The 27,789-nt window shown below is 43.2% G+C and overlaps 1 protein-coding gene across 2 annotated transcripts in view; it reads left to right on the top strand.

The window, feature by feature from the left end:
- abca1b (ATP-binding cassette, sub-family A (ABC1), member 1B) overlaps nucleotides 1-27,789 on the top strand; it is a 47,736-nt gene that overhangs the window by 3,277 nt on the left and 16,670 nt on the right. For both annotated transcript variants that reach the window (XM_080305198.1, XM_026183972.2), the window contains exons 2-8: nucleotides 8,219-8,334; nucleotides 9,381-9,474; nucleotides 15,921-16,062; nucleotides 17,599-17,717; nucleotides 23,460-23,581; nucleotides 24,179-24,382; nucleotides 25,587-25,676. In XM_080305198.1, the coding sequence (XP_080161324.1) occupies nucleotides 8,219-8,334; nucleotides 9,381-9,474; nucleotides 15,921-16,062; nucleotides 17,599-17,717; nucleotides 23,460-23,581; nucleotides 24,179-24,382; nucleotides 25,587-25,676 (887 nt within the window). The remainder of the gene's footprint in view (nucleotides 1-8,218; nucleotides 8,335-9,380; nucleotides 9,475-15,920; nucleotides 16,063-17,598; nucleotides 17,718-23,459; nucleotides 23,582-24,178; nucleotides 24,383-25,586; nucleotides 25,677-27,789) is intronic.

Genomic DNA, 27,789 nt, shown 5'->3' with positions numbered 1-27,789 from the left:
ATATGCAGATCCCTGGCTATAATTGTTGGATGCCTTGCATCTTCAGGCATAGCTGCCCTACTAAGCCTACCTCCAACTCTCAACACACCATTCTCAAATTTAGGATTAAGCCTATAGAGCTCACTACTCTTCTTCACCCTGTCACCCCTCTGCAACCTACTGATTTCATCTGAATATCTCCTTCTTTGACAAAAGCAAAGAACTGCATTCTCTGCCTTGTTAAGCTCTTCTACCGAAAGAAATCCTTTAGCAGCATGGTCCTTGACAGTTTGCAACTCTCTTTTAAGCCTTTCCTCAAGATTTTCTTGAGTCACGCTTGATGCAAAGCTTTCTTCCAGCTGTTTCCTCTTTTTACTAAGTTCCTGCAACAAATCTTTGAATCTAAGAACCCATGCAACCATCCTTTTTAGACGAGTCCACGAAGAAAAATAAGTAATGAACTTCATCACCCCATCTTTGCATTCGTTTGTACCAACAGCATTGACTAAAACAGTCGTTTTAATCTCTGGATCATTTATGGAGCTCTTTCCAAAATCAAGATTCACTGGCCAATTAATTTCTGGTTCAACAAGGAAGTTTGGCCCTGACAACCAAGAATCATCCCTCAAAAAGGTTTGCACCTTAACCCCCCTGGAGGCTAGATCAGCAGGATTACATGATGTATTAACATATTTCCACTGGGAAGGTTTGGACACTTTAAGTATCTCGGTCACCCGGTTTGCTACAAACACTTTAAACCTTGAGGTTTCATTGCTGATATACCTTAACACCGAGGTACTATCAGTCCAGAATACCGACTCCTGCAAATGCATTTGCAGCTCTTTTTTCCACATCTTATCCATTCTACTCGCAACTAAGGCAGCTGTCAATTCCATGCGAGGAATGGAAGTTTGTTTTAATGGAGCCACTCTTGCTTTACCCATTATAAACGCACAATGCACTTGATTCTGGGTACTGCGCAACAGCAGATAAGTGACTGTGCCATAACCCTCCTCGCTTGCATCTGCAAAGTGATGTAACTGAGCAGAAGCAACGTCTCCAAAATCAGAAGGTTTAAGGCACCGGTCGACCTTAAAATCTGCAAGAAGGCAAAGATCATTTAGCCAAACTGTCCATTCTTGTTCAACAGTAACTGGCAACACATCATCCCAACCCCAATGACTTCTGCATAGTTTCTGAAGGATCAACTTAGCAGGCAGCACCACAGGTGCCAAAAACCCTAATGGATCGTAGATTGAGCTCACAAGGGACAATATCCCTCTCCTTGTTGGAGGTTTGTTTTTCAGTGTGATCTTAAACTTGAATGTATCCGATTGGATACACCACTGTACACCCAGTACTCTCTCTACCGGTAACACATCACTATCCAAATCCAGATCCTTCATCTCCTTGGATCGCTCCTGTTGAGGTATAGCAGCAAGCACTGCTCTTCTGTTGCTAACCCACTTTGTGAGCTTAAAGCCTCCTTTAGCACAAAGAGCAACAAGTTCCTGATAGAGCCTCACTGCCTCCTCTTCAGAACCAACAGAGATAAGGCAATCATCCACATAGAAGCTATGTAAAACATTGTTGACAACCTCTAGTCTAAAATGATCTCTGTTGTCCTCTGCACATTTCCTCAAGGCAAAATTCGCACAACTTGGGGATGAAGTAGCTCCGAAGAGGTGTACTTTCATTCTATATTCCACCAGATCCTGACTATGATCTCCGTCCGGCCACCACAGAAACCTTAACAGATCTAAGTCATCTCTTTGTACTCTGACCTGATAAAACATGGATTCAATATCTGCCATGAGCACCACATGTTCTTTTCGGAATCTGGTTATGACCCCGACTAGCAAGCTAGTGAGAACTGGGCCTTCCAGAAGTTGTCCATTCAGAGACACTCCCTGAAACGAAGCACCACAATCAAAGACAACTCGTAACTTCTTCTTCTGTGGGTGATACACCCCATGATGTGGAATATACCATAATCCTCCATCACAGCGATCGAACTCTTCAACAGGCACCTTCTCTGCATACCCTTTAGAAATGACTTCAGTCATAAAACTGGTGTATTCGTCATGAAATGAACCATTCCTAATAAACTTTCGTTTAAGGCTCAGAGCTCGCTGTTCTACAGCCTTCCTATTATTTGGCATGTTTACCTGATTGCATCTAAAAGGCAAACCAATGGTGTAATGACCATCAACCAACTTAGCAGAATCCATCACTGACTCCATAAACTGCTGGTCTTCTCTAGACAAAGCCAACTGCTCATCTTGAATACATTCTGGAAAGTCAGTCTTCATTTGACGTTTCCACAGTTCATCCAATCTTGCTACGGAAATCCTATTAACACTCACATCAAAAATGTCAGTATTACAATCCTCTCTGAGAGGACCATTCACCGTCCAACCCAGCATAGTTTTTACTGCATAGGGACCTCCATCTTGACTTCTAATAACATCCCATGGCTCCAAAGCCTTGGGCACATTGGTCCCGATCAACAGGTCTACCCCGGAATTTATCTCCAGTATGTTAATATGGCGCAAATGTGGCCATCTTTCGAGATCTTCCTGTCGGGGAATATTACGTTGATGAACAGGCATGCTTTTTTGAGTAAATAAGTCAGGCAAATCACAGTAATTATCTAAACCCAAACCAGCTACTTCCAAATCTGAAACCACATAGCTACTGACCATTTTCTCCTGACCCATTGTCCGCAAAAGAATGCCAGTTTTCCTTCCTGAAAGATTTAGCCTATTCATGAGTGCTTCCGTACAAAATGAAGCTGAACTCCCAGGATCCAGAAAAGCATAGGTTACCAATGACTGAGTACCTTTCTTAGACTTCACTCTAACTGGTATTACGGACAGAGCACTATTTTGCTCACCGGCCCCAGTAACACCACTGCTTTGCACAGCACAAGAAGGACCTTCATCTGATGGTTCTCTCCCTCCTATAGTTTGCACTGCGACACTTTCCCTCCGCTTGGAGTGAATATGTAAGAGTGTGGGGTGTTTCTGGCTACAAACTTTACACAAGAGACGTTTCCTACAGTCTCTGCTTCTGTGCCCAATGCGCAGACAACCATAACACACACCATTCTCTTTCAAAAAAGATAATCTTTCACAGTGTAACTTTCTTTCAAATGAAGGACACAAATCCAACATATGCCCTGCTCCACAAAACAAGCAAGCCTTCGTCACAACTGAACCATTTTCTCGCCTCAGTGCTGGCTCAATCTTCCCTTCCACCTTGGCCACTGTAGTAGCAAAACTACTCCGCTTAGCCTTGGGGTACAACTGAGGCTTACTATTCCTCGCATCTTTTCTGGTGGCTGTCGGAGGATCCTGTATATCTCCAAACAATGGATCACTTGCAATCTTAACTTGCCTTTCAACAAACTCAACGACATCGCAAAAAGACACTTTACGTCGAAATCTCTCCTGTAGATCGCAGACAACATTCCTCCACTTATCCCTGAGCTTGTAAGGCAACTTTTTTATAACTGCTTGCATATTAGCAGAGACATCCAACTCATGCAAGGACTCAACGTCCCCCATTGCATTGCAACACTGCCTTAACAAAAACCCATATTCCTGCAAAGCCTTCACATCATCAGATTTTATAGACGGCCATTTACTGACCCTTTCGACGTAGGCAGCAGCAATTTTCAGCGAATTGCCAAAGTTCTCTTGGAGCAAAGATTTAGCTTTAGCATATCCATACTCAGCAGGCATATAATGACAGCTTCTGACCATTTCTCTTGGATGGCCTCTAGTGTATTGCTCGAGAAAATATAAACAATCCTTAGCACTGTGAGCTTGACTCTCCACCATGTGCTCAAAAGCTCTCATAAATGTTTGATATTGCAAAGGATCGCCATCAAATAACTGAATGTCACGTCTTGGTAACAAAAACAGAGACTGCTGCTCAGCTAATAAAGTTGTAATTTCATTTTGTTTCTTCAAAACTGTGACTAAATGATCATGACCCTCACCACCTTGCCCTGTATGTGTGAGAGGTTTTGATTGTGCGTGGGACTGTGAAATCATCTGAGTAGTTGAAACTGCACCTGGAAATACTTGATGCAACTTAGTCTCTGCCCTTTCCAACGAAACGACCTTGGGTTGAAAAGTATTTTTAAACTTGGGCCTTACATCCAATACCTGTGCTTGATGATCACTAGCATCCACACCCTGATATGGTTGTTCTGGTAACACAGGTTTGAACGTCGGAGCATTAGGATTTAAAACGGCTAAACGCCCCTGCTCTCGTTCTAAATACGAATTCATTCCATCGGATTTAACATTAGCAGCACTTGAGACTCGGGACATTTCAGAAGTTTTTAAAACATTCACCTTTGCTGCTGAGGCTGCTATTTCAGTTTCCAAGTCAAGCAGCTCCTTTCTTTTCTTAAGCTGTATTTCTTGTTCTTCCAAAGCATGCTTTTCTTTCAACAACCTCTGTCGAACAAGAAGGGCAGCCATGTCAGCCTCTGCCTTTATGCGTGCTGACAAGGCAGATGAAACCATTGAGCCACTGAGTGATGATCTGCTTTTCCTACTTTTGTTTCCAACATTAGAGATGCTATCACTTGGATTAACATCATCTATCGCAGCACCTTTACCAACATTCCCGGTCTGCCTAGAAACACCAGAACCATTTCCAGCAGGTAATGGATCAGAGGAATCAACACCAGGTGGATTTAAATCTGGCAAATCAAGCTCAGACACCTGATTTTTGCTCTGAGGGTTTCCCTTTGCATCATGAAGCCATTTCTTTATCTCCTCCATAAACTCAGTATTATGTGCTCGCACACTTATGAACCAAGCAGTTTGTTTTTCTTGCTCTGCTTGAGGAAGCAAAGGAAGCAAGGTTTCATGCAGATGAGTCGCCTCTTTAAGCAACACAGACAAATTCTCTAACTGAGCCTGAACAGTTGAAACATTATCCTCATATTGCTTTAACTCTTTAATAATTTTTATGACCTTTTTAATTTTATTAATCTTAGTGTGACGTTCTGTTTGCAGTCTTTCAATCTGATTCTCCAAAGCCTTAGCAGTCGGTTTTGGCTGTCTTTTCTTTCCATCCACATCACCACATTGTGTTAATTGGTGTGTCTCCATTTTTCTTCAAAACATTACGAAATCCAAACGCTGAACTGCACCTATGCCACACAGCCTCATTCCAACACCTCAACTTGATGACGTTCACTTCATAAACCCTGGCCATACACAATTGACAGGAGCAATATCCCCCACTAACTGCCTATTAAACCTAACTAACTTAACCTAGTCTTCCGTACATACTAGCGGTGGGTATTTATGTACCTCCATACCGTCAGCTGTGAGGAAGACAAACTGTCTTAAACACAAACTGCGGCGGTACTCCCAAGCCAATGGCTTCAGCCGCCTGATGCACAAATACTAGAAAGCAAATCAGTACAACGCCTTGTGCAGCTGTACTGCTAAAACCTAACAGGGGAACAAAACTCCTGAACAAAATGCGCTAGTGTAGCCAAAGGCTTAATCTAAAGGCGGGTGGACAAAGGCAACAGCAAACTACAAAACTATCATCAATAAAACTCAGCTCTTCATAAATAATCCAATAAAACCTAAAAAGAGCTCTTTCTGTTGACATTTGTCCTCCTACACTAAGTCTTATTTCAGAGACGTGCCTGAGGAGCTGCCCCGATGGCAAAGGACGGAAGAAACTTAAACAACACAGCTGATAATTTGCACGGCACAAAAGAAAGAGAAGAAATCGAGCTCAGCAGTTTAGATTAAAGACGTGATCCTAACATACAGGTGACAGGCATGAATATAAATGCCAGCGGTGATAGGAGAAGATCAGTTCCAGCTTAAACGCTCAGCACTCATCACTTCTTAAGCATGCACTGCAGCTCTTCACATGTGTTTGCTCAGATCAGATTAATCATGCCTGAAAGCTGCAGCTCCCAGTTGACGTCCAGCTGATCCCTGCGGTGATGCAGCAGGTAGATGTCCAGAGAGCGTACATCGATTCGTTTTAGACTCCATCTTTAGTGCCTGCTTTGTGATGAGACAAGACGCAACGAAAAACTCCCTTTTCAGGCTTGGGTAGGGGCATCCATCTGCTGCGACCGGTTGGCGGTGAGGGGAGGAAGACAGGATAAAGACACACTAGAGCCAGAGGTGAATAATAACTAAAATTCCTTCAAAAGGATCTTCCTCGAAATATAATTCAAATAAAAAAATTTAAAGATGAAGAAAAGTCATTGTCGGGGTTTCTGCTATACACAGGGATGGATTCTGGGCGTTTTTGACTGTAAGGGTTATTACCCATTAAAACAGACTGTGAGAGTCACCTAGTCCCTAATTCCTGGTCCCCTTCTTAGGGTCCTGTTCTGTTACCATGTCCTGAATCTCATTAACACCACAAGTAACACCTGACCTGCCTAAACCCGGCGACAGGACGCATGATGACCTCTCACACCACCCAGACTTTAAACCCGAGACCTGCAGGTTAAAGAGCGACACCTGTGACTCACTCTCAGGTTATTGTAGCGCACGTGTAAAACCAGCTCGCTTTCTTATTTTCTTATCAAGTTTTACTGTTTCTGCATCCGAGAGTCTGCAGGGTGACATGAAGTTTGTTATCAGACGGTGAGGGTGGGGCTCGGCGTGGACATCCTTAGGCTCTGCAGCTCTCGGTGTCCACACCAGTATGTGGGAGCTGAATGATTAAAATCAATACAAAATAAAATACAGAACTAGAGAGCATTGCATCTGCGTGTTGCCCTACATTGTGCGTGTTCTGCTTTTTTGTAAAGAAAACCACCAGTGGCCCACGAGAAGTTCTCAGAAACAGGGGCTGACGTCACATGGGTGAATATTGCTGACTGGAGCTTTAGTTGACATCTCTTATTTATTGAAATGTCTGACCTTAAACACCGCATATCGTATCTAAGTGCGTATTCATGCCGCAGTAAAGGAAGAGATAAAGCTTTTGTTTCAAGCTTTATGGTGTAGATTTTCACGTGCACTTTGAGGCGTTTGAGTGCTTACACGCTGGATTTAAATCACAGGTGCTCAGATTGTTATTAGCGTGCAGGAGTGTTTTGCTTGGTTCAGACTTTCAGACCAATTGCAGTTACAGCAAAAAACTCGCAAAGAGAAACAAAATCACTTGGCATGTGTTTGAAGATGCAGAAACATATTTATTTGCAGCTTCTCGGTATTAGACCTTCCTTGAGTTCTCTACCTTTTCTGCTAATTAGTGTGTGGGAGGCTGTTTGCAGATCCAGACCTGAAAAAAAGTCAAAATACGAGGAAGGGATCAAGTTTTTACTGAATGATGGTTTGATGTTATACAAAGTGGGATAAAGTAACGCCTACAGGCAGGCAACAAGATGGATGTGCTCTCTGTTTAATAAAGTCATAATAGAAGGCAGTAGTCATCACGGTTCAAAACGAGACCCAGCCCATGCAGGTGATGATGGCAGGGTGGAGGTATGCGAGGTGAAGTTGTTTTTGTGCTGTTGCATGATTACAAACTCAAGCTAAAGCAAACCAGAGTGCATGAAACCAAAACGTGAACCTTAGTTTGGAGTTTGTGGTGTGAGAGACCCTCAGGTGTGTATTTTTAAATCCTGAACGTTGGATTCATAGCCAGAAGTGACCGAATCTGGATGAGAGGGTGGAGTAAACCCGGGAGGAAAACAAGAGAGCTGAGAGGGTAAAAAAGGAGATTTTCTTAGATTCACCTACGCTATAAATAATTCTAAGGAGATGAAATCCTGACTCCAGAAGGATACCTGGATCTGAAACGGGTTGCGATGTTCTCCTGAGATCATCCAGGAGACGCCCACAGTTCTGATTTCAGTTTGATGTGTTTGTAAAGATGTGACGGCAGATGTGCAGTTTGCTCCAAAGGTTCCTGGGTCAGGATTCGATCACCTTAAAAAAATACACATGTCAGGTCTCTGATTAAAATCCTCAGATAATTTAAAAATGTTTGATGAGATTTTAATTTGTGTTTAACTTTGTGAAATATTTCCTGTTTTATTTCCAAATGCTCTCGCTAAGAATGAAGAGGGAACCCTGTGAGGATGACTCTGATGGGAAACACTGGGACAGTTGCTGACTGTGTTTCAGCTGATAACTTGGACTGAGATCAGCAGCTTCAGTATCTGATGTGACCTTTGACCCCTGCACCTTTGAGCTCAGTGTTGTTTTGTGCTTTAATGCAGAGCGAGCAGCTGCTGACGATTATTCAGGCGGAGCAGCGACGGCGGCAGGAATGTCTGTCACTACACAGCTGGGTCTGCTGCTGTGGAAGAACTTCACCTACAGACGACGACAGACGGTCAGTCACACACACACGCACACACATCAGGGCTTAGCCTGTCAACCTTTACATCACTTTTCATTCATCAGGGTGTCATTTGGTCCATAAAAAGTCTTTTTAAAGGTTTTTGTTTTTCAGTTTCTGCATTATTCAGTCAATCACTTGGTCCATAAATAACCTTTAGACCCTTAAAATCTTAAATGTTGGACTGAACGAAATATATTGCTAGACAAAACAGTCGATTAGGCTGCTTTTATGAGCCTTTACCTTCCTGTCCTTAAAGAAACTGCACCTTCTGCTCTGACATGTTGGATTTATTAATCAGTCATGTGGTTCCTGAAACAGCCGATATCTTTAGCTGAAGGAAAAAGTGTTTGTGGGATTTTTACAGATGGTTACAGAAGAAAAGTCTAAAAGCGTGGAATAAATGCCATGTTGTTTGTATATGTTATCAGTGTGTGCCTGTCCTTGGAGAAAGAACTACTTGTATAGCAATTTAGATTAAATGTTATTTAGCTGATCAGTTTCTGGATAAATCAATCGCTTGATTGTTTGATAACATGTCTGATAACAGAGAGAAACATTTTTTTAATGATGCTTTTACGCAAAGCATCATGTGAGGAGCTGGAAATACAAAAAATACTTTTATTTTCTACATTTTTATGTTTGCAAACTGAGATGAAGCTGACTTTAACTGGTTCAGTTTGTGTTACCTGGATAGACCACCTGTTTGACTTGTTTTATGTTTGACCACAGAAACAAAGCGGTCAGTGTGATGGGGGTTTAAGGTCACCTCTCTGGAGTTATGTGGGTTTTTTTGTTTTTTGGGGGGGATTTTCACTCGACCCTGATCAGTAACCTGGTTTGGGCTCCGTGCTCTGCTGCTGATCGATCAGTGACTTTTCATTAATTATGAATAACTTCTGATAATAAACACGTGAAGCTTAAAAGGAGCCAATCAGGAGGCTTTTAGACCGCATGCACGCACTCTTTTTGTGTTTCTCTAATGGTTTCCCGTTTCTAGCTGGATTACGTGTCAAAGTGTGTGTCTGTGTGTGTTTCAGCTCCAGCTCCTGGCGGAAATCGTCTGGCCCCTCTTCATCTTCTTCATCCTCATCTCTGTGCGGCTGAACTACCCTCCCTACGAGCAGCATGAGTGTGAGTTGAAAACCTTTATTTAAACGCTAATCAAACGGCGCTCTGGTTCAGAGCCTGAGCCGATCGATCCATTGAGGCAACGGCTGCCCCAGTTTCACAAAGTTTCAAGAGATGAAGAGTGATGTCGGAGAGCATCCTCATCCAATCAGCCTGCAGCATCGTGTCTGTTTGATCTGGGAGACAAATCTTGGTGTGACGCGAAGTTTATGCTTGTCATGGTTGACCCAGCACACGGAGCTTCGGGCTAAAAATGATGATGTCATAAACATGGTGGTGACAACATCAGGCGGTGTTTGACGTATGTTGGACGTCATCTACGTTGACTTCGTTTTTCAGCTACGAAAGTGATTTTCTTTGCACAAAAAATGAGCACAGCTTCTGCTAGAAACACTGTCAAACCAAAACAGAACTGGACCAGCACCAGTCAGGTGGTGCAAATACGCGCTGGAGGTGAGAGACATGAACACAAAGGTTCAAATCTAGAACGTTCCTGCTGTGAGGTGCAGCACCATTATATAAATCACACAATAGGCGTGTTTCTGACCCCAGCATCATCATGGAGGGGGGATAGAACTACCTTAATTTGTGCACCCTGACCCCGTCTCCTCCTCCGGCGTGGCAGTGAGGGTGTCAGTTATTGGTGGTCACACAGGGGGCGATCAGGCTGTAGGCACATACATTCCAGCCCAGTCCAGCTGGAGTCCTGTTTTCAGGTGTTCCTGGAGGGTCCAGGGGCGGCCAGATGAGTGCTGGAATATCTTGTGCTGGTTATCATCTCTCTTCAGACCCTTGCACCTTTAGGAACATCTGATATCAGTTTCACACTGATTGATTTCTCATTACCCGAGGTTATTGATTGACAGTGGTCCTGGAAGCAGGAGGAAGTGCAGTATTGCTTACTGCTGCAGGATTTCAAATTAAAGCTTCATGTGCTAAATGAATCTCCCCGTGTTGTTTATCACGAGGAGCTTGTTTTTTATTGCTCTTTATCGCTCATTATCAGACGTCGTGAAGGCCACAGTGATCCATCGACAATCAAAAAGCTCTGATAGGAGTGCTAAACTGCACGAAAGGGTTAAACCTCACTTCAGCGTCTTCTTTTTCCGTCTCAGCGTAGACCTCGATGTTGCATAAATAAATCAGCTGTTTGAAATCAGATGTTTTGAACATCTTCCCAAGCCTGAAAGGAAATATGACGAAGGACATGGAGAAGTTGGAGAGAAGAAGCTGACTCAGACAGGAAGTTATGGTGATCTCACAGAGAGAGAAAGCAGGAAAACATTTTCCAGGTTACTTCCACATGGAAACGATCTCAAGTTTGAATCAAAGGTGTTCGAAGCTGGACTGAACTGCAGATGGAAATTGGTCTTTTTTAAGTTTTCTGTTATGTGTAGATTCAACACCGATTCATCTCTTGAGTTTGGCGAATTTTTATGTTTGAGTGATTCATTTGTTAATGCTAAATGGTTAAAAATGGTCAGGTATAAGAACTGGACTGAAAATGAGTGAAAAAGCAGCAAATGTCCAGAGAAAAACTGGATTTTGCTCCTTGAAAGCAAAATATGAAGACGTGAAGCGGTGACTCAGTAGCGAAGGTCCACTTTAAACCTATAGCGAATGGTTGTGTGATGCGAGGCCTTTTCGCCCGGCGAGCGCTGTGAAAATGAAGAAAAACTGAACATCTGCTGGTAACTCCATTTATTAGTCACATGTCAGCAACTTAATTATGTTTCCACCCATCTGTTTGTTCATTTACTTTGAGCATTGACTGACACGTCCGCTCAGCGAAAGCTGACGTCACCCGACGTCTGTAGCTGGGGTGGCTGTAGCTCAGGTGGCAGAGCAGGTCAGCCACTAATCAGAAGGTCGGTGGTTCGATCCAGGGCTGCCTCCTGGCTGCATGCCAAATATCCTTGGGCAAGAAACTAACCCCATGTTTGCCTACTGGTGGTGGTCAGAGGGCCCGGTGGCGCCAGTGTCCGGCAGCCTCGCCTCTGTCAGGGCAGGGCAGCTGTGGCTACAATGTAGCCACAGCTACATCGCCAGTGTGTGAATGTGTGTGTGAATGGGTGAATGACTGAATGTAGTGTAAAGCGCTTTGGGGTCCTATGGACTAGAAAAGCGCTATACAAATGCAGGCCATTTACCATTTACCATAACAGTCCAGACCTCAAAAACACAGACTTCACGATTGATCAGTTCACGTTCTTCCCATCAACTAATCGGTAAACTCTTCCACCGCTGCAGACGATATTGTGCAGCCGACAGTCATATTTTAACCTGGATGAACCCTGTGAGATATAAAGTCACGATCTGGGACGACCCCAACCCCAAACTGTTTTACAGCAGTTCCGGAAAAAAAAGAAGACTTCCTGTCGTGTGTTTTCATGCTGAGACTTTGAAGGAAAAAAAGTAATTTTTCTCATTTGTTGAGCAGTTCAGTTGAAAAACAAAGGAAGAACAGCCTAAAATTGTTTAAGAGAAATTAGTGGAATCAGTGGAAATATACCAGTGTTTTTCCACACTGCTGTCCTTAGAGACCTATTGTTATTCCACCCCCGTGAAATCTTTACCGTAAAGGCATTCAAGCAACTTGTCCAGATCAAGAAATGCTTTTAAGTGTTAACTTTTTACTATTAAATCTGGCATCACTGCACCGGGAATATCTGTGATTTTACTGGGAATTTGTCACAGTTAATAACAGCAATTTGCTGTAATTGACTCTTCAGCCGTCTTTTCATCTCGCTCTGTTGAAGCTCAGGAAATCCTTCCTTAAAACGACGCAGTTAAACTTTTAAAATGTAACACATGTCGGCATAAACCGACTCAAATAGGGTGTAAAATGCCAAAGTTTAAAATGACTGAGGGGATCTTGAGATAATCTGGTGTCAGCGGCTGAAGATGAAGAATCAGAAGCTTCAGGCTATACTTTTTTACTGGATGAATGAAACCTGCCTCACAGGAAACAAAAGGAAACGCTTTCATTCCTCACCGATTATCTCAGAGGAGGAGCGCCTCTCTGCCTCACTCGGGCCAAACGTCAACATCAGGAGATGAAGATGGAGCAGGAAGCTGCTCGTCTTCCTCTTTCCCCGTGAAAGCAGAAGCTCTGGGCACTCGAAGTACTTTCACTTCTCGTGCTGTGTGAGAATAGTTGTGCAGTGCTTCACGCAGCATGTGAGCTGCAGGGACGTGTTGAAACTCGCCACGCTGGATCAGAGACGAGCTGGAGCCCGCTCGATCCTTTAATATCCAGTTTTCCACACCAGCATAGCTTTGAACATGTTCATGGAGACGAATTTATAATGGTTAATCCCTCTGCGTGGGCACTTTGGGTCAACACCGCGTGCTAAACGTGCTGTACAAATTAATGTGACTTGACGTGACACGACAGCTCCGCTGCACACAGTTCAAACTTTTCTGTTTGTTTTTGTGGCATATATTCAGAGCTGCTGAGCTGCTTTCAGCTGTAGATCCCACTTTTCTTTCAGGCGATTGTCCACCATGCCGGCCAAAAACATCAGAAGTATAATGGATGTGATTGAGTCAACAGGGTAAAATTACTTTTTAAGATTAATTTCTAAAGAGAATGTGGCTGTTGACATCACCTTTAACGAGTCTGAATCAGTCATGTGAGGGCAGTCTCCTTCATCTGTGGCTTCTTTTTAAGGTTTTTCCACATTATTCACTTCAGTTGACTCTGTTTACAGCATCTAAAAAAAAGTTTAGATGCTGTTTAAAATCTAAAGCGTAAAACCAAAGTGTGGATGTTTCATCCTAAAGCAACTCGTCAAGTGTTGAAATTTGATTGTCTTTTTAAAAAATATCAGCTCTTTCTCAAATTCAGTTGTTAACACGCTTGAGTGAAGTTGTTACGGGAGAACGTTTCCCACTGAGGTGCATCACATCTGTACACCAACGTGTTACTCCAAAACCTCTGACCTTTCAGGGGTGTACTTGAATGCATCGCCAAGTCTCACAGGTGATTTAAGAGTTAAGGCGTGGTTGAAAAACTCACCTGCTGCACTGTGACCAGATAAAGAAGCGCTTTGGGAAGAACATATTTCAACTGTGCTCCTGAGCAAATAAGATAAGATACCTTTATTAGTCCCACGAGTGGGAAATTTCATGTTAAGGCTGCCGATCTAGTGCACGCAATAGCGGCGCCATCTTACCCCCCGACCATACATACATGACACAAAAACATCACATGGGGAAGACAGGTCAGAGGAGTATGCACAACACGAGGAAAGATAAGGAGAAAAAAATAACTCCCCCAGACTGAGCTCCAACAGGGAGATCAGTTTGAGAACAGAAAAAAAACACCTCTGCACATAAGAGCACATGAAAAAACTCTTAATACACCAAAGAAACACATGACAAGCAACAGGGATGGGTAAAGGGTGAGAGACAGCCAGTGTAGAAAGTGCATCCGGCCTGCAGCATAAGCGCTGGTCTCCTTGATCCACCGTCGGCATCGGAAGGGAATAAGCGTCGAAGGTGTTTGGAGGGGGAGGGGGGATGAGTGTACATCTGCATGTGTGTGTGTGTGTGTGTGTGTGTGTGTGTGTATATGTCCAAATGAGTTTATTTTACCAACTTCCAGCAAACTCTGAACACCTCAGGGGCCACGATAAGTGAAATTACTAAATAAAGCAGCCAGCTGACTGAGGTGTAACCACGCTGGAATATAACTGCAAAGAAAACAACGTGATGATGTGGATGGTGTGACGCAGTTATCACAGCAGAGTCAGGCCACAGTGCGTAGATCCACATGTTTGAGTTGGCAGCACGAAACAGAAGTTCTGTTTCATAACAAGTCACAGACAAGAGAGTCTCCACCTGCTGCTGGGACAGGTGGAGGACTGAAGGATATCCCTTTAGTCTGTCTGTGCCTAGACTAGCGCCATCTTTAGAGTATAACTATTTTCATTACAGTGTGTAAAAGGCTGTTTATGGCTATGATTCAGACGTCACTGAATAGCGAGCTAGCGTAGGTTACCAACCATAACACCCACATAACCTCAGCTTTCTTTCTTCCTCTAGTTTTTTCTTTTTCAGCCCCAGTGGGAAAAATCTTGATCTGACCTGTCTGTGTGTATGAACATGACTTCTCTGTCACGGGCAGCAGACATGATGAAAGTGATAAGTTTATTAAAATATTTGCCTAAACCCGCATGTTTATGTTTACCTGCCTGTTTTTGAGGATTGTTGGCAGACCGCTGCTGGTGTGGGGAAATCATGGTGCACAAGTGGACCCAATTGCAGTAATGTAAATTGCACGAGTCTGCATATGGACCTGCTTACAATGTAAATCTGAACCTGACAAACACCAGGAGGGAGGTCCGAGCGGGTGGAGCTTTTGCTCGAGCTATTAATTGATTAAGCAGCACACAGTTCATCATTTGCTCTGTGGCACTCGTGGCTCAAGAGTTGGGAGTTCGCCTTGTAACCGGAAGGTTGCAGGTTCGAGCCCTGGCTTGGACCGTCTTGGTCGTTGTGTCTTTGGGCAAGACTCTTCACACAGGTGGTGGTCAGAGGCCCCGGTGGTGCCAGTGTCCGGCAGCCTCGTGGCTACAATGTAGCTTGCCATCACCAGTGTGTGAATGTGTGTGTGGATGACTGGATGTGTAAAGCGTTTTGGGGTCCTTAGGGACTAGTAAAGCGCTATACAAATACAGGCCATTTATTAACATGTTTTATGATCATTATCAGTTCACAGATTTAAGCTGCAGTGTGTCTTTTACACCCAGTTTAACAAGTCAAGCTCTGGTGTTTTGGTCTGGAGCCTGTGGGAGTTTTTCACCCCTGAGCTCATCCTGAAGCTGTTGTTCCACCTGTGTGGCCCTCACTCTGCTGTCGAGTGAAGTGAATCTGCGCCTCTCCTTTATCTTATCTGTGTTTTGATTAAAAAGAGGCCAGTTGGCAGTCTTAAAGGTTCCCTGATATCAGCGCCTTCTCTGTGCGTACAGCTGACACGGTGAAGCTCAATGAGAGAAAGGGGATAAAGGTCTTTGCTCTCAAAGTGAACCCGCTCGTGCCTCTGCCCTCGGCTTCAACCTGCAGCGGGTGCCGCTGATGCTCGACTGAGGGCGACAATAAACCAATTGCAGCTTATCTGACACCTCTGAGTCCAGGTGAACGTGGGAACACTCTGTTCCATCAGAGCAGGAAGATAAAGAAACACCCTGAACATCTTTCAGATTAAATCTGACCGCAGCACACAGGCAAAACCACATCTATGGCTTTAAAACCTGCATATCTTACATTGGGAAACACAGGGGCTTTATTCTCTTCATGTTACAGTGCAGAGGTGAGAGGGCGCCTAAAAATGTGCACTATATCTCCTGTGAGCCTGTTTGGAGCTGGTCACAGCTTTCCTGTCATTTTTACTGCAAGATCTTCCGACTTTCTTGTGACTTCCTGTTTTCATTTCCTGTCTGCAGGTCATTTTCCAAACAAGGCGATGCCATCAGCCGGCACGCTGCCCTGGCTTCAGGGAATCCTCTGCAACGCCAACAACCCCTGCTTCAGACATCCGACACCGGGCGAGTCCCCGGGCATCGTCGGCAACTTCAACGACTCAATGTGAGTGGCCAAAAAAGAGGCTTTTATTCTGAAAAACTTCTCATCTTTATTAAACTGCTAAAGCGTGCTTGTGGTTTCATCTTTTACTAATCAGCAGACATTTTTAAGTAAAATGAATTTTATTCTGATAGTACCTCACATTCTTTCATTTCATTTTCATTACATTTACATATAGAGTGAAATCTCAGCTCAGTTCTTACATAAATGCCGTCTGTAGAGCTGAAACAGGCTGTCAGTGACTTTATTTCTGAAACTTTATTGATACACTTTAACTTTCCTCCTCTCACACATTAACAGACAAAACAGAATTTTAAGATTTCAGCTGCTTTTACCTCTAACCAACACCGGCAGGTCATCTGCTCTCAGTGTTTGTGTATAAGCTGACGCTTCAGCTGTTTTCATGGCCTAAACCCAAAATCAGTAAGGATTCATCATGACTGATTACATCACACACATCAGCCGATTTTGTGGTCGCTTTTTTCGCTATTAGTTTACACTCGGGAGCTGCTCGTTAAGCGGTACTGGAACAGTGACCTTCAAAGTAAAAGCTGCGGCCTTTTGAAATGTGTTGGTTTCACCAATAAGGAGTCGCTTTTACTATGAAGGCGAACATAGTTTTTTTTTTCTGGTTTGTGTCGTATGTGTTTGACTTTCACCACTCTGTGGTTAGTGGGCGAGCGTTTGCAGACTAACCGGCATCTTTCATCCAACCTGTGGTGTACCGTGGGAATCTGCTGGTGACCAGATCGATCATAAAGAGGTTTTGGGTGCAACATCTTCTTCGTGAGCCAATATCACCCAGAGGTCGCTGGAGGTTCGCTGGTCTCTAGGCCTGTGTGACTGAGGCCCCAAAGCTTTAATCTTATTGGTTGCTTATCAAATTCCTGCTACGTTTCCATTCTCCTAAGGAGCCAGAAGCTCAATAACTCTCAGATGTTGTGACACATAAACATCAACTACTTTTAAGACTTAAAGCTACGATATAAATTACTTATCTGAGCTTTTTCACTTTAATACTTCATGTTCCTTTACTTGTTTTAAAGTGACACTTAAACTTCCTGTAGAGTTTAATTTTGAACCTTTTTCCACTGTTTCACTTCACATATTTTAAATAGCACCATCTGCTGACACCTTCCTCCCTTTTCTGTCTGCAGACAGTCAGTGTAAGAAGGTTAGCTTTTGAACCTGTGGACTGAAGTAGTATCCTTACATATCTACTACTTTTATCTAGAACCTACCTTTGGCTGATCCCTTGTTCAGAAGGTGGTCACTTCAGCTGCAGATTGGATCTGTGATCAAACCGGGGGATCTTTTGCTTGTTAGGCGAATGTAAACCTTAAACTCTGGAGTTTAGTTAGTCACTGCTTCCATAATAACTAACACTTTAACTGTTTTGAGTGTCAACAGAAATGTCATTTTAACCTGTTTGTTGTTTTCACTGTAAGCTGGCATGTGCCGGGTCTTTCCCTCTGTGTTTGTATGCATGCTAAGAGCTTCTTTGTGGCTCACGTTTGATGTTTTACTTTTATTTTGCAGAATTTCTCGCCTTTTCTCGGACGCCAAGAAGATCCTCCTGTACAGTCAGAATGATAAAAACCTTGAGGGCTTCAAGGAGCTGGCTCAAGCCCTGCAGGTGCTGCAGTCCAGCCGCTCAGGTAGGACACGCAAAACGCAACCCTCACTGTGTGGGGATGAGCTCAGATCAGGGTTAGCGATGCAGTTTGACTTTGTTTGATTTCGCTAATCTGAGCATCAGTGTGGTTTGGAGTGATAACAGACATATCAGCCGTAATCACGTCATCACAAATAAGAAATACACAATGTAGATAAAAACTCAAAGCGTTTAAATGGCTAAAGTTCCAGCTACGAGGTGTATTTATAGACATGTTCTTGTTTTAATCTTAACAACCTGCACACGGCAACAAAGATTAAAAAAAGGACTTTGCCAGCTTTTGGATAAGAAAAGTAAAATCTTACTGTGTCAACATGACCATAGTAATAATATTCATTATTATCATTTTTAAACTGTATAACAGAACAAATGCAGAATTTAAAAGAAGTAGAACATTTTCTTTTAACAGCCAGCCGGTGCCTAAATGTGAAGGTTTTATCGCCATTCCTTTAACAGAGGAACCTAAAGGCCAAAATGCATGCACTTATTTTGAAAGGTAATGTTGTAAAAACACAGCAGAACCCTAAAACTGGTCACCTGGGCCCTGATTGGTGTTAAGAAGTTAAACTTACTGAGACTTCAGGCCAGATGAGAGCCTCGGAAACCAGCCACATAACACCCATCTTCCATATTTCTGTGAGAACAGTTCCTCGTGCAAAACAAGGAAGCTGGAGGCAAAGGTTTAAACATTTCTTGTGCTGATTTTATGGCAGCTATAGGACTTGGTCTTTTCAGACTTTTGAGACGCACCTGATGAATTCCTTAACCCCAGGTTACCATGTTAGAGGAGAAGATGGACTGAAGTTATCACCTAATGCTGGCTACATTGGTTAGCAAGCTTCATCTATAGACTGTACAGTAGGACACAAACAGTTAACAGACAACTTGGACGCCGTATTCATACAATTAAGCTAACAGCAGCCATAATATTGGTTGGATAATTGTATAAAAATTAAAAAACTGCTGGAGCCTCGAGTGGACGTTAGAGGAACTGCAGCTTTTGAAACTGGAACGTTAGCTTTTATTTTTTAGCCCCAGAGGTTAATGTTTGGAGAGAATGCCTTGACTAACCCTACAGTGTAATTCATAAACCTGTGAGTCATGACTGTCGGCAGGCTCTTTTTTTGAATGCCACCTTCGTCAATAAATCATCTCTGAGATCAGCTCGCTGAAGGAACCTAACAGCTAGCGAGTCTTTGCAGAACCTCTCAAAGGTCAGCAGGTTTTTAGGAGTCCTTTCTCTGCCGCAGGAGTTTTCAGGCTCGCTGAACAAAAAGAATTTCTCTCTTTTGTGCGTTAATTTGCAGCTTTGGCTCTCTGTGGGGGGCGTTTGTTTTCCCTACCTGCACCGACCTGCCGGCTCTCTTGCTTCTCCTCCCTGTTGATTGAGCATCAGCACGTTTCTGCTCTTTATTCCCTCTAATCTGATAATAAATGAAGCAGTTTTATTGGTCAGGAGGGCGATGGTGTGATGAGGGGGCGGCATGACACGCTGCAGCAGGTTTACCTGCTTACCTTCCAGGTGAGCTCACCTGGTTAGAGGGCAGCAACCAGGATTCAGCAGTTCTCAGGAAACTTCATAGCCCGAGGCCTTAGAAACAGATCTGCGAAAATGCAAATGTTTCTCTGCAGGAAAGCGACCTTTAACGGTTTGTTCAGCACCAATAAAACAGATTTTCATCTGACAGACAATTTTCATGTCAGTTTTAAATCTAAAGCAAGCATAGAAAGCTAATCAGCTAATTCTCAAGCTTCAAATGAGCCAAGACCTCCAACGTTCACATCGAGGCGTTAAGGCTAAAGACCGCACAACGAAACACACTGAAAGTTTTTCCTTTGTTTGTTTTTTTCTGGTGGTTTTTATAGTTTGTTTTGTCACTTTGTGTTGTTTTTGTTTGTCTGTGTTTGTGTCCTGGTTTTTGTCTCTTCATGGTTAATTCGTTGTCTTTTTGTCTGTTTTTGTCTCTTTTGTAGTTGCTTTTTGTCTCTGTATGATATTTTGTTTCTTTGTATCCAGTTTTTGCCTCTTACTGTTTGATTTCTTCCTCTTTGTGTTTTTTTTGTCTTTGTTTTTGTGGTGTTTTTATTTGTCTGTGGTTGTTTTTTGCCTCGTTATGCTGGGTTTGTTGTTTTGTTCTGTTGTTTTTGGTCTTATGTTTTGGTTTGTTTTGTATGACATGGGGTTTTTTTTGTCTCTGGTTTATTTATTTGTAGGGGTTTTTTTTGGTCATTTTGTGTCCTGTCTTTGTCTCGTGTTGGTTTTCTTCTCTTTGTATTTGATTTTTGGCTGTTTATGTTGTTTTTGGCTCTCTGTAGTTGGTTTTTGTCTCTGTTTTGTTTTTATGGTTTTGTGTCTTATTGGTTTTTGTTTCTTTTTATCTTGTTTTTGCCTCTTCATGTTTGTGATTTGTGTCTGTTCGTGTTATTTTTTTTCTATGGTTCCATGGGTTATTTATTTGCCACTTTGTGTCCTTTTTTTATTTTTATGTGATTGTTTTTGTTTCTTTGTATTCAGTTATTGCATCTTTCTATTCAATTGTTCCCTCTTCGTGTTTGATTTTTTTCCACTTTGTGTTGTTTTCTCTCTGTTGTGGATTTTGTCTTTCGGTTGTCATCTGATCGCGAGCGGTCACTCCACACGCAGTTTTCTGATATTAACACAACTCTCTTCTGACTCTGCTGAGGGGGGTAGAAGGGTGGCAGCAGGAGCCGATTCTGATTGGCTGGCCCTGTGGCCCCTCCCCTGCAGGTGGACTGACAGGGTCAGCGTACATCGTGCATGTTCGCGACGCCCTGTCGTGTTGGGTTTTCTGCTGCTCGGCTCGGCGCCGTCCCGCAGAGCGTCACTGAGTTCAGATGTGTCCCTGCAGCTGTACAAACGTGTAATTCAGAGTGCCCTAATGGGGGTCCACATCAGACCTGAACCTGGATTTGGGTCGCTGCAATCATCTCACATAACCATTACTGTACAGTTTAGCAGCTGACTGTTAGTTCCTCTGTGGATTAAAACCCATCCGGCAAGCTTGAAGTCATGAAAGTGGAGGACTCTTTGAACATCTTTAGTTTCTGAAACACTATCAAAAAGTTCAAACATGATGAGCGGCAGACAAGAACCAGTTTTTTAATGTGGTACCGGAACGCGGTGGTGTGGTGGTTTAATGATGGCGAGTTGTGATTGAAGCAGACGGGCTTCTCTGCTGGAAACTGCTTCTCATTTGACCAATCACATCACTGCGAGCTGCTGATGTCAGACAGCTGGACCTGTCCTCTGACCCATCACTAACACTAACTGTAGTAACACTCAGTCGGCTTTTTGTCCCCAAAGGGCCTCTATACCTCCGCTCATCTGAGCACAGATGAACACCACATGATTGTCGCCTTCGAGCTGAAACAGGAAAATTAATCATCGATTGATTTATTAGAGACAGATCAGAGAACATATGATACTTCCTCGGAAAAGACTCGCTTTTACGGCAGTCCTACCTGAACTTGATCTGTTCAGGGTTCCTCCTGCTCGAGCAGGAAGTGAAGCGAGTAGCTGATCTGGGCTGGCACTGAAATCAGATTGAGGCTGAGGAGTGACGGCTTCTGATTTTAAATAATTTCTTTCACAACAAAATCACATAAATCATAAATATGATCTCCGTATTTTAGCTGAACATGCTGAAGTCTGCAAACATGGAATGAAAAGTGGAAAATTTAAACAGATAAATGGTAGATCGTCCAGGCTTACAGAAGCTTGTAAACCATAAAGTTGTGCTACGTGAGATAAGCGCAAAGACAAAGTGCATTTAGTGAAAACAATAAGCTGTCACACAAAACTGGACTAAAAGAAAACGTAAAGAAAATTGTGTGGGCTGTCACAACCCAGCGTACTCCTAGTGTCAGTCCCAAGGCCAGATAAGTGGGAGGTTTGCGTCAGGAAGGGCATCAGGCGTAAAATCTGTGGGAAAGCAGATGTGCAGATCCATCCATGCCGACCTCTGGGGAAAATAAGGAAGCAGCCGGAAGTACCTGTACTGTCCGGTCCAAATATGGTCGTTTGTGACAAACCTGTAATAAAATATGAATATAAAAAACCAACATGGCACGAGCCAAGTTACTAATGTTAAGTCACTTTGAGTGAGCTAAGGTAACAATTGTGTGACAGCACAATGGCTTTGTCCATGTTTTATAAAGTCTGTGAATAGAAGGGTACAAATATTAATTGGATGTATGAAAATACAGATCACATCTTGGAAAATAAGAAGTGAAACAGGAAAATGCAGCAGAAGAGGGATAAAAAGATATGCCTCAGTTTGATGCTCTCCTGCTGATAAACAGAGTGATGAAGGAGCCGATTAATAACGGTGACGTCGTTCTAAGCTGGAGGATAAAAGCTTCTGAGGAAGCTCGACGATGCTTTTATTGAATTTTAGGGTTTCTGATGGAAGCTGGCTGATGGATCAGCAGCCGCATTTTACCAGTTAGAGCGTTTCTTCATGGATGTCCATAAAGCTGCAAATAAAACCAATCGATCGATACATTTCTGTGGTTTGCTGATGTTCAGCAGGCTGGAGGCAGGAGGACAGCAACGACTGTAATCTTGGATGATCCGTCATCTTAAATCTCCATGTTTTGAAAGAGTGAAGCAACACAGGCAGAGAAGCTTCACACGTTAGCTTCCTGTTTGTTTCAAATGAATGACAAGAGAAGCTCCTCTCAGCCTTCGTTGCAGCTGCCTGTTCAAACCTGCAGAAGAAGAAGAAAGGCGCAGGGAGGGGTGGGCATGTATGCGTGCGGGGGCATCATGCAAAAGTGCATCCAGCTGCTGTGATGGAGCTGAGTGGAAAGTTTGAGCTGCAGGCGTGTGTGAGCACGCAGGTCGAACGAAGAGCAGCGATGACGTAACAAAGACTGAACGTAAAGCCCACTTGCAGCCGCTCGGGTACGGACGTGCCCCCGACAAGCCCAAATATGGTCCGAACGCCTCCTCAGGCCGCAGTTATAGCATCTGTACCTTCACTAAAATGATTTCAATCTGACTTTCAGATTCAAACTGACATCAGATTAAAATAGAAAATCCAACCACAGTAAACGGACCATTAACAATCACTCCAGCCGTCCAAATCCAAACACATAAAACCTCTCAATCGTCTGGGATTATTGGTAGTTCAAATATCTGTCAAAGGTTTTTATTGCTGTAGCAGTCGGCTCTGTTACCAACAGTCACACCTGTTTGTTTTTTTTGTTTTTTTATTTTAATCTCAGATCTGTGTTTTTGTGCAATTGAATTTTTCTCATCGCAGCTTTTTGGGGTGTTTGAGGAATTTTGTTTTTCAGGGATTCCTCACAGTTTACTTACCAATGTCATAAGAACATAGAGGAATGTCTCTGTTTAATGGCCTGACTGTTACCTGTTAGTCTTTCTCCTGCACCAATCACGAGTCAGTGGTGTGTCACCTGAGAGGCCTAAAAGCTTGAATGAAACCAATGTTTTATCAGCCTGTCTCGTTCTCAGCTTGGACGGATTTTAGTCAAACCGAAAGCAGAGATGTCATTTTAAAAATGTGCTGGGGGAACTGCTTCACCCTCTCCTCTGTAAAAAAATTACACAATTGCTTTGTGGCCACAAATACGTTCACATTTAAAAGACAAAACCCTCTGATTTACTGGAGGAGGAGAAGGAGGAGTCAGGTTTCTCTGACCTGCTCTGTTTTGTCTGTTTTTGTTTTTTCTCCCACAGGCTTCAAGTTGAAGCATTTCCTGCGAGACAATGAGACTCTGTCGAGTTTTCTGTTGAGGAACGCCTCCTTCCCCGAACACAGCGTCCAGCAGATCACGGAGGCCGACATAAACCTGCAGAAGGTGAGGAGGCATTCTGCACATGCTCAGTCTGTGAGCCCTACATGGAAACGGGCAGCTGGAGGAATTTTACTCCAACTTTCATTCATGAGAAAACTAACAGTGTGGAGTAAAACCATCCACAATATACAAGATAAAAAGTTGACAGATATCAGATGAAAGTCTGAAAATATAGGTAAAATTTAAAAAATATATAAAATGCAAAGAAACACAACACAGTATGGAGTAAAAGAAGAAGAAGAAAGTGTCAGACTAAATAAAATAAAAAAATAAAAAAATATGCAATAAAAGCTGGAATATTGTGAACCGGTGTACAGAACACAAGAAAGAAAAATGCAAATATGAATTAAGTGGAGAGGTGGAATAACAATAAGGAGGAAAAGTTCGTGAATGATTAAACACTTGAAATAGAATTTGCTAACTTGCAGAAAATCTGCAGAGTATATGGAATAAAAGACTGAAATGTTGGAGTACATGTTACACAGTAAAACATGAAATAAACACAATGATTGAAACTAATTTCAGAATATTAAAGTCAGACTATATGAAGCGAAACCTGAAGATAAAGAAATCCCTCTTTGGCCTCTGTTTCTGTCTCAGGTCCTCCTCGGGGGGTTCGGGGTCCACCTGAGGGACATGTGTCCCAGGAAGGGGGGCAAGCAGAGCCTGGAGGAATTTGTGACGATCTCGGACAAACAGGTGTCGGCGATGGTTCAAGAAAAGATCTGCCAGGGTCTGCCCGCCTGGCTCAACCACGCCGAGGAGCACTTTCTGGACAACTTGGACTTCCTCAAACCCATCCGGGTAAATACGGCCCTGCTAATCCACTGATATGATTCATGTTTTGCTCATTTAAAGCAGGTTTTTCATCCAGAAACTTTTAGAAACTTTTTCTCCCAGTGTGAAACCACATCCTGCAGCGTTTCAGCTTATCCTGTATGAACACATTTCAAATCGTGACTTGTCTTCTTTTCTGTTAAATACTTTCTCAGATATAATGATCCTTATAGATGTCAAACACTTGAACTGGCACACTGAGCACTTTTTAGCCCCGAGTTCTGCCTGCAGGTGTGTCTTTCAGGCTGCCTCTAACATACTTTAAATAACAAACTTGTCTGAAAACGTGAATTTTACACTGGAATAGTCCAAAGGCATTTTTTCCTCCCCCCCTCCGTTCAGGTGACACAGCAAAGGTGTGCTGGCGTGTCCTCAGCATATTAAATGTGTGTGTGTGGGAGGAGGCGTGCCTCGGCCTGTCCCAGCTCTTTACAGTCTCAGTTTTCGTAGCCCGGAGACCAGTTTGAAAGAGTTTGAAGGATTCAATGCAGCCATATGTCACAAGAGGCCTCAGCCTCTTTTGTGTGCAGAAATCTACGAGCACTTCGAGTGACTGCAAAGCTGAAACCGTGCGAGTTTCCACAGCAGCACAGAACGAAGTCCGTGAAAATCCAGCAGCCTCGTCTCAGAGAAGTCATAGGTGTTTAGCTAGTTATCAGTTATAGGAATCTTAAACAGAGCGAACTAGACTTAAAAGCCAGATTTTAGGGGAAAATCCCCCACACATGCCCATTATTGCCGTGCATTTATCTCCAGTTATGACACAGCAACTTTTAAAACTTGATTAAAAATCAGACAAATGACAATGTTCGGAGAAAAGTGGACAACACGAAAGCAAAGAAATGTTAGATACTCAGAGACAGAGGAGTGAAATCGTCACAAATATGAGCCAAAAATAAACAACAGCGAGCAGAGTTCAGGTGATCTGCTAGAAGTGCAGAACACCTAAAGAGTTCAGTTTGCTGGACGAGTGCTAAATCTGTCTGTTTACAGGGTCCAGAGAACGTTCGTATGATGACTTATGTCATCACTCAGTATCTTTCAACACTGCTAGGAAGGTCTCTGTCTCATCTGACTGTGAAACATGTAAAAATAAAAATAACTAAACTGAAGATATTATTTATTTCAGCCAAGGTTGAGCTGAAACTGAAAATGTCTCTTTGTCTTTCAGAGGGACGTCAGGGCTGACCCCGAGGCCGTCCAACAGGTCGCCAGGGCAACCGACAACCTGCTGGATAGTCTGGGTTCACTGGCAGTTGAGGTAAGTCATCAGCAGGAGCTCAGACCTTTATTAGTACGATTAATATCTCAGCAGCCGTGTTATTGGTTCACAGGTCCAGTTCAGACACTGAGGTTTAGCTTAGCATAAGCTAGCAGCTTAAACCACCTGTCAGTCAAAGAGGCCACTCCCCTTTCGTATCAGGCTCTGAAGGGGTTTATTTTTGCTTTAAATTGGCCTCTTTGGGGACTGGCTCACTGCTGGAGCCTCTGGTGGACATTAGAGGAACTGGAGCTTTAGCTTAACCCTTTATCCCTGATGGCTGATGCTTGATTCAGGCTGATGCAAAGATCATCAGTCAGTTTTTCTTTGTGTCTTTTCATCATGTGCTTTTAATGATGGTGTTTGTCTCACGAACAAAGATCTGGGCACAAAATATCACAGTCAGCTTTTTACTGGACATGCGCATCACCCAATCGAGTCTTCCGGGCCACGTCAGCACCATCAGGGGCCACTGGGTTTACTTGGCAGCTCTGAGTGTCTCTGCGAGTCTTTGTGTCCAGATAAAAGCAGTTTCCCTGCAGCAGAGACAGACGAGTTCCCAGCTGAACAAAGACTCAAATGTCTCAGTGGGTTTATACTTCACAGCCGCCTCAGGAGGAGAAAGCACGAGTCCGAACAAACAGCAAACACTCAGCGTCCGTCTACGTCCTGCTGAGACGCTGAAGACCGCAGATGGCTGCATGCAGCCTTTAGTGACCATGTTAGAGGTCACAGAGACACTGAGGGCGCTCTGAAAGCTGCATTGTGTGGCAGAAAGTGGTTTGCGACACATCTGCAGCTCTGCAGAGCCTCCAGCCTGGGATTACAGTGGGAATAGACTGGAAATAAAGTTTGAGTGGGAGACTGTGGTTGGCGTGAACAGTTTGATAACCAGAGTAAAGTTCAGTTAGACTTCCCCAGATTGTTGTTTTTTGCCCCGAGGTTATCACACACTTTAAAACACACAGTACACGCAATCGCTCTGTGGGCTAAAGTGAAAACATGTGACAGTGTTTTTTTTTGGTTTGTGCAGGCGCTGAGTCAGGGACAGGATGAGTGTGATCCTGTGAAAAAGGGATTTAAGATGGGCATTATTGAACTGGCAATCCAGGAAATTACAACATTTAGTTTAAAAAACCCAAACAGCTAAATAACTTTAACAATCTTATCTCCTTCGTTCTGCTTTGTTCTCATGGTCAGAGAGGAAGTGTTTTTCCCAGCACTGCATTAAAAATCATGTGATGAAGAAAGAAGAGACACTCAGCTGTGATGGGACCATTAGAACAAAACCCATTTTACATTTTCTGTGAAAAACTCCCAGTTTAAAATAACTTTATTCAAACATCTGGAGCTCCATCTGTTTGATAGGATCCCAGTCATATGAAAAACACATACAGTGTCTCCCTGTCCACAGGTAAACACGTAGTTTACACGCCCACGCTGTCAAAACCTGACCTACTTTCAAGCGTCTCAGCTGTGAGGTTTAAAGGCGATATGTACGGGATCTGATGATACGGCGACAATAAAGTAGTCCTTGTTTTACTGCCTGGTTAATATATTTATTTGTTTAATCAGTTCATAAAAGAGTGCTTTGAACAATAACTTTACAGCTTTAACATGAATGGTAAAACATGCCTGTCTGAATTTCCCAGAGCCCAGGGGACACACTATAGAAGCACTGACAGCAAAGGCTGGGGACAGTAGAGAAACAATAAACATGCTGAGGACAAAAACGGGAAACCCAGCGTAGAAATACTGGAAACAAACTTTAGAGATACTCGACACATAGTACTCAAACTTTTGCAGATAATCCGGATAAATATTGAAGAGGTGGTGGGGACAAACTGAAGAAATACTGGGACAAAACTGTAGACATATTGAGGACATGTTTGGGACAATAACTACCCTTTTCCTCAGATTGGAGCTGCAGCAGTTTCACTTCTGCTGATGCCGCTGACCTAAAGTAACCTGCGGCTCTTCCTCTTTGAGGTCCCTTCCTCCTGAGGCAATAAAAATAATAACATCTGAAGCTCCCTTTACCTTTCCTCTATTGGTACTTTTTTAATGCTCATATTTAGATTCTGCCAGCAGGCACCAAAACTCCTGTGGTGTT

This window comes from Astatotilapia calliptera, chromosome 2 (assembly GCF_964374335.1).
Source record: "Astatotilapia calliptera chromosome 2, fAstCal68.1, whole genome shotgun sequence".
Lineage (NCBI taxonomy): Eukaryota > Metazoa > Chordata > Actinopteri > Cichliformes > Cichlidae > Astatotilapia > Astatotilapia calliptera.
This window is presented reverse-complemented; position numbering and strand designations above follow the sequence as displayed.